This window comes from Poromitra crassiceps (genome assembly GCF_964638095.1).
Source record: "Poromitra crassiceps genome assembly, chromosome: 8".
NCBI classification, from domain to species: domain Eukaryota; kingdom Metazoa; phylum Chordata; class Actinopteri; order Beryciformes; family Melamphaidae; genus Poromitra; species Poromitra crassiceps.
This window is the reverse complement of record NC_139629.1, coordinates 12,939,973-12,947,131: the sequence shown is the minus strand read 5'-3', so window position 1 is coordinate 12,947,131 and position 7,159 is coordinate 12,939,973. Positions and strand designations below refer to the sequence as shown.

General features: G+C 47.1%; 1 protein-coding gene across 1 annotated transcript in view; it reads left to right on the top strand.

The window, feature by feature from the left end:
- Positions 1-7,159, top strand: part of tns1b (tensin 1b) — a gene marked incomplete at its 5' end in the record, with an annotated part of 254,067 nt that overhangs the window by 177,330 nt on the left and 69,578 nt on the right. Inside the window, one exon of the mRNA XM_083641496.1 lies at positions 2,662-2,737. Within this exon, the coding sequence (XP_083497622.1) occupies positions 2,662-2,737 (76 nt within the window). The remainder of the gene's footprint in view (positions 1-2,661; positions 2,738-7,159) is intronic.

The following is a 7,159-nucleotide window of genomic DNA, read 5'->3' as shown; positions in this document are numbered from 1 at the left end:
GTAGACACTAATAGCCCACATTAGCTCACTGCAGTCCACATGTAGGCACTGTTATGTAGACACTAATAGCCCACATTAGCTCACTGCAGTCCACATGTAGGCACAGTTATGTAGACACTAATAGCCCACATTAGCCCACTGCAGTCCACATGTAGGCACTGTTATGTAGACACTAATAGCCCACATTAGCCCACTGCAGTCCACATGTAGGCACAGTTATGTAGACACTAATAGCCCACATTAGCCCACTGCAGTCCACATGTAGGCACTGTTATGTAGACACTAATAGCCCACATTAGCCCACTGCAGTCCACATGTAGGCACAGTTATGTAGACACTAATAGCCCACATTAGCCCACTGCAGTCCACATGTAGGCACTGTTATGTAGACACTAATAGCCCACATTAGCCCACTGCAGTCCACATGTAGGCACAGTTATGTAGACACTAATAGCCCACATTAGCCCACTGCAGTCCACATGTAGGCACAGTTATGTAGACACTAATAGCCCACATTAGCCCACTGCAGTCCACATGTAGGCACAGTTATGTAGACACTAATAGCCCACATTAGCCCACTGCAGTCCACATGTAGGCACAGTTATGTAGACACTAATAGCCCACATTAGCCCACTGCAGTCCACATGTAGGCACTGTTATGTAGACACTAATAGCCCACATTAGCCCACTGCAGTCCACATGTAGGCACAGTTATGTAGACACTAATAGCCCACATTAGCCCACTGCAGTCCACATGTAGGCACTGTTATGTAGACACTAATAGCCCACATTAGCTCACTGCAGTCCACATGTAGGCACAGTTATGTAGACACTAATAGCCCACATTAGCCCACTGCAGTCCACATGTAGGCACTGTTATGTAGACACTTATAGCCCACATTAGCTCACTGCAGTCCACATGTAGGCACTGTTATGTAGACACTAATAGCCCACATTAGCCCACTGCAGTCCACATGTAGGCACTGTTATGTAGACACTAATAGCCCACATTAGCCCACTGCAGTCCACATGTAGGCACTGTCATGTAGACACTAATAGCCCACATTAGCCCACTGCAGTCCACATGTAGGCACTGTTATGTAGACACTAATAGCCCACATTAGCCCACTGCAGTCCACATGTAGGCACTGTTATGTAGACACTAATAGCCCACTGCAGTCCACATGTAGGCACAGTTATGTAGACACTAATAGCCCACATTAGCCCACTGCAGTCCACATGTAGGCACTGTTATGTAGACACTAATAGCCCACATTAGCCCACTGCAGTCCACATGTAGGCACTGTTATGTAGACACTAATAGCCCACATTAGCCCACTGCAGTCCACATGTAGGCACTGTTATGTAGACACTAATAGCCCACATTAGCCCACTGCAGTCCACATGTAGGCACTGTCATGTAGACACTAATAGCCCACATTAGCCCACTGCAGTCCACATGTAGGCACTGTTATGTAGACACTAATAGCCCACATTAGCCCACTGCAGTCCACATGTAGGCACTGTTATGTAGACACTAATAGCCCACTGCAGTCCACATGTAGGCACTGTTATGTAGACACTAATAGCCCACATTAGCCCACTGCAGTCCACATGTAGGCACTGTTATGTAGACACTAATAGCCCACATTAGCCCACTGCAGTCCACATGTAGGCACTGTTATGTAGACACTAATAGCCCACATTAGCCCACTGCAGTCCACATGTAGGCACTGTTATGTAGACACTAATAGCCCACATTAGCCCACTGCAGTCCCCATGTAGGCACTGTTATGTAGACACTAAGGCCATGTTCAGACTAGGAGGCCAAATCTGATTTGTGAACTTTAGTGACCTATTAATGACTTTATCCAGATTGGTTTTATGAGTCTGGACGGTCTGGACGCTCCAAGTCTGATTTGTGTCACTTGTCCCAAACCACATATGGAGGTAGTTTCCAATCTGCATTCGACTGATGTGACTTGAGTGCGGACGCGCAGATCCACCAAATCTGATTTGAATGTCACTCGCAACTCATGATCAAATGCTTCTGCGCAGGAAAACCACGTCACCAAAGTACGTATTTACTGATGCCCACATCGTTACCATAGCAACCAAGCAGATAGGCGGTTTAGGTCTGGACACACAGATCCGACTTGAGAATCAGATTTGTGGCAGTGCGGACACACTCCCAAATCAGATTTGGGAAACCAATCAAGATAATGATGATTAATGACTTTATCAGCAAATCGGATTTGCCCGTAGCCTAATGTGAACATGGCCTAATAGCCCACATTAGCCCACTGCAGTCCACACTTAGGCACAGTTATGGCCGCCGCTGAAGCCACTGAAGGATTGTTAGTGTTCATCCAACCCACTCATCACATGTTAATGCTCATGCACCAACGTTACAATCCTTGTGTTGCTTGTGTTTGTGATTGTTTTTATTGCTTGTGTTTGTGATTGTTTTTATTGCTTGTGTGGACCCCAGTAAGACTAGCAACCACTTTGTGGAAGCTAATGGGGATCTGAATAAAGAATAAAGAATAAAGAATCCAACACACAGATTTTTAGGGTTTAGGGTTCCCTTCCATTTCGGATCGAAGCAATTATGATCTGTGTAGGCCCGTTATCTAAAATGTTGCCGCTTTGTCTTTGCAGTAATGTTCAGGGCGACAGCCAGACCAGCATCTGCATCACCATTGAGCCTGGCCTCCTTCTGAAAGGGGACATCCTGGTAAGCCTGGCACAGGGCCAACTCATTACATTACGTCATTTGGCAGACGCTTTTATCCAAAGCGACTTACAGTAACACACTTTTTGTCAGCAATAGAGCAATCAACTATGGAGCACAGTCTATGACAACTACAAATCCTGAAGGAACAGTGGTACGAGTTTTAGTTTAGGGATTTTTTTTTTTTTTTTTTTTTTTTAATATTAAATAAAGAGAGAGAAAGAAGAGAGAGAAAGAAGTTAGATCAAGAGGGGCCCAGGTGGAGCCTGAAAAGGTGAGTCTTTAGTCTTTTCCGAAAGATCGGCAGTGATTCAGCGGTCCTGACCGAAGGTGGCAGCTCGTTCCACCATTGGGGTGCCAGGGAGGAGAAGAGTCGAGATCGGGATGAGCGACTTTTGAGCGCCCGTAGCGAAGGAGGAGCGAGGCGCCCTGCACTGGTAGAGGAGCGAAGGGAGCGGTGAGAGGTTTGGAACCTGACCATAGATTGCAGGTACAGGGGAGCTGACTGGTGTACTGCCCTGTAGGCCAGTACCAGTGTCTTGAATTTGATGCGAGCTGAGATGGGAAGCCAGTGGAGGTTCCGGAAGAGGGGAGTGACATGAGAGAATTTGGGTTGGTTGAATACCAGACGGGCAGCAGCGTTCTGAATGAGCTGAAGCGGTCGGATGTCGGTGGCAGGTAGGCCAGCCAGGAGCACGTTGCAGTAGTCCAGGCGAGGGACGATAAGTGACTGGACCAGGAGTTGAGTCGCTTCTCTTGTGAGGAAGGGACGGATTTTGCGGATGTTGTAGAGGGAGAACCTACAGGAGCGTGCTGTCGCAGCTATGTTGGCAGAGCAAGACAGCTGGTTGTCGAGGATCACCCCAAGGTTCTTAGCTGTTTGGGAGGGCAGTACAGTGGTGTTTTCGATGGAGATGGAGAGATCTGTGAGAGGACAGTCTTTCCCTGGGAGGAAGAGTAGCTCTGTCTTACCAAGGTTGAGCTTGAGGTGGTGGGCAGACATCCAGTCGCCAATGTCCTTGAGACATGCAGAGATGCGAGCCTCGATTTGAGTGTCGGAGGGGGGGAAGGAAAGGAAAAGTTGGGTGTCATCAGCATAGCAGTGATAAGAGAAGCCATGAGAAGAGATCACATAGGCAAGAGATCTGATATAGAGAAGAAAAAGTAAGGGGCCCAGGACTGAGCCCTGGGGGACACCAGTGGTAAGAGGGCAGGATCTGGAGACGGACCCTCTCCATAAGACCTGGTATGAGCGGTTCGAGAGATAGGAAGCAAACCAGGATAGTGCAGAACCTGAAATGCCGAGGTCAGACAGAGTGGAAAGAAGGATTTGGTGATTGACTGTATCGAAGGCAGCAGAGAGGTCAAGGAGGACAAGGACAGAGGAGAGGGATGAGGCCTTAGCAGTGTGAAGGGCCTCTGTGACAGCAAGAAGAGCTGTCTCAGTGGAGTGCGAAGCCTTGAAACCGGACTGCAGAGGGTCCAAGAGGTCATTCTGGGAGAGATAGAGAGAAAGTTGTTCGGACGCTGCTCGTTCAAGGGTTTTGGAAAGGAATGAGAGAAGAGAGACAGGTCTGTAGTTCTGAATAGCAGTAGGGTCAAGGGAGGGTTTCTTAAGCAGAGGCTTGACTCTTGCAGCCTTTAGATCAGGCGGAACAAGACCAGAGGACAGAGAGGAGTTTATGAAGGTAGTGAGGAAGGGAGATATGTCAGGTGAGATGGTTTGGAGGAGAGAGGAAGGGATGGGATCGAGGGGGCAGTAAGTGGCTCGGTTTGAGCTGATGAGTTTAAGCACCTCATCGGGAGAGAGGGGGGAGAAGGAAGGAAATCCAGGGACCGCGGGCCGAGGAGCAGGATTGGAGTTGGGAGTGTTAGTGAGGGTGCTTGGAGGATGGAAGGAGGAGCTGATGTCATCCACCTTTTTAGTAAAGAAGGTTACAAAATCGTCAGCAGAGAGGGAGGAGGGAGGGGGGGGCGGGGGAGGGTTGAGGAGCGTAGAGAAGGTGGAGAACATTTTACTGGGGTTAGATGCAGAGGACTGGATTTCAGAGATGAAGAAGGAGGTTTTTGCTTTGGAGACAGCAGAGGTGAAGTTGGAGTGAATAAGATGGTAAGAAGAGAGGTCTTCAGGGTGGTGTGATTTTCTCCATTTTCTCTCAGCTGCCCGAAGCTCTGTTCGATGAGTTCGCAGAGTTTCGGTTAGCCAGGGAGCAGGGGGAGAGGATCGGGCAGGTTTAGTGGTGAGAGGGCAGAGAGAATCAAGAGCAGAGGAGAGAGAGGATAGAAGAGTGGTGGAAGCCTTGTCAGCGGATAGGAGAGCAAACTGCTCGGCTGAGGGAAGCAAGGAGAGGACGGTAGAAGAGAGGGAGTCAGGTGAGAGAGTTTTTAGGTGGCGTCGGGTGGTGATAGAGTGAGGGGGTGATGGGAGGGAGGAGGGGATGGGGATGGGAAGAGAGAAGGTGATAAAGTGGTGGTCAGATACAGGAAGAGGGGTCACAGTGAGGTTAAAGGTGGAGCAGGATCTGGTGAAGACCAGGTCAAGCACATTTCCTCCTTTGTGAGTAGGAGGAGATTGAGAGAGGTAGAGGTCAAAGGATGAGAAGAAGTTAAGGAAAGGGAGAGAATTTAAGGTTACTGGCTGGATGTTGAAATCACCCAGCAGGATGAGTGGAGTACCATCCTCAGGAACGAAAGAGAGAAGGGTGTCCAGCTCGTCCAGAAAGTCGCCTAGTGGACCAGGCGGGCGGTAGATTACCACAATGTTGAGTTTGATGGGTAGGGATACGGCAACTGCATGGGACTCAAAAGATGAGATAGACAGATGAGAGAGAGAGGTGACAGTGTAGGTCCATTTGGGGGAGATGAGGAGACCAGTGCCTCCACCACGGCCGGAGGGCCTGGGTGTGTGGGAAAAGGAGTACGCAGCAGAGAGGGCTGCAGGAGTAGCAGTGTTTTCTGGGATGATCCAGGTCTCTGTGAGAGCTAGGAAGTGGAGGGTTTGAGATAGAGCATGAGCCGAGATGGTCTCAGTTTTCTTAACCGCCGACTGACAGTTCCAGAGACCTCCGGCAATGGTAAAAGAAGTAGTTGTGCGTTTAGGGTAGGGTACTCATCATACTTGCCTTAGTTTTTTTATTATTATTATTAAGGTACAATACATTCAACATACTGTGAATTTCCTATTTAGTAGGATAAACCAAATTAGAGACACTGCTGGAGAATGTTTCTCTTACTCTCTTACTTTACTAAATTTAAATGCAGGGTGACTTTATTGAGGCTTCGCAAAGTATGTGTCATCAAACATGTAGAAATATACATGGCATGCATTGGCTTGCTTTGTTTGTGAGTAATGAGGGAATCCTATTGGTTTTACCTGTCCCTTTTTGGGTACGTATACAGAGTGCTAACAGTGCTGCTAACAGTTTAAGAATAAATATGGCTATACAAACTTGGGGGAAGACAGTTTGGCATGGGTCCTATTATAGTTCAGTTTAATGACCCTCATTAGAACACAATATGTTTGCTGTAAAATATCATGTCAAAATGGCAGCTGAATGTATTTCCACTCGTAGAGCATTTGGGTTATACAAGGCACTTACTGTATGTGACATAATCACTTAAAGGCACAAGATGATGAACAGACATTTTAATACTTTTAAAGAGATGTTTTCACTTTTTTGGGGGGACTCGTTTTCTAAATAAAAACATTTGTACATTCGTACGCTTTGTATATTTAAAAGCACGAATGCCAGCCAAGTAGTCGAGTACCTCTTTCCATCAGAATATTTTGGCACGTAGTTCAAGCAGTAGAACTGCACACGTCAGCAAAGTTTCTGCTTATGCTGCGTCATTCAGGCCATAATGTTATCCATGATTCGTCCTTAGGGCACATCATTTCTGCATGATGCGTCGTTATGGCACATCATTTCTGCATGATGCGTCGTTATGGCACATCATTTTGGGCATGGAGAATTTGAAAGGAGCACCTTGCGCTTGAGGCCGTTCCGTTTTGGCCCCTAAAGCTGAGCTCATATCTCATCCTTTATGTAAGATAAGGTTAATGGATTCTGCTGAATGCAACATCTGCCTGCTGATGCTTATTATGCAAAGAACATGTCAATTCTAAGCAAAATGGAAGAGATCTCTGTCATGATGGAGTGTGCTGCTGCATTCAAAATCAATGTGCTATGTGCTCATGCAGTCGTATATAAATGTGGATGATATGACTGCCAAAAAATGACTGTACTGTTAGATCATTGTGAACACTTTATAAAGTTGATTGCAATTCTTCAGGTTTTGGCTGTTTCTCCTTCCTTACATGGGGGTTTTACCAGGGTTGGGCATTTTAGTTTTCAAGTTTGCTTTCAAGTTTATTTTAGCTTAAGGTGCCGTGCACATCGGACCTGTGTTTTTCACATCAGAACG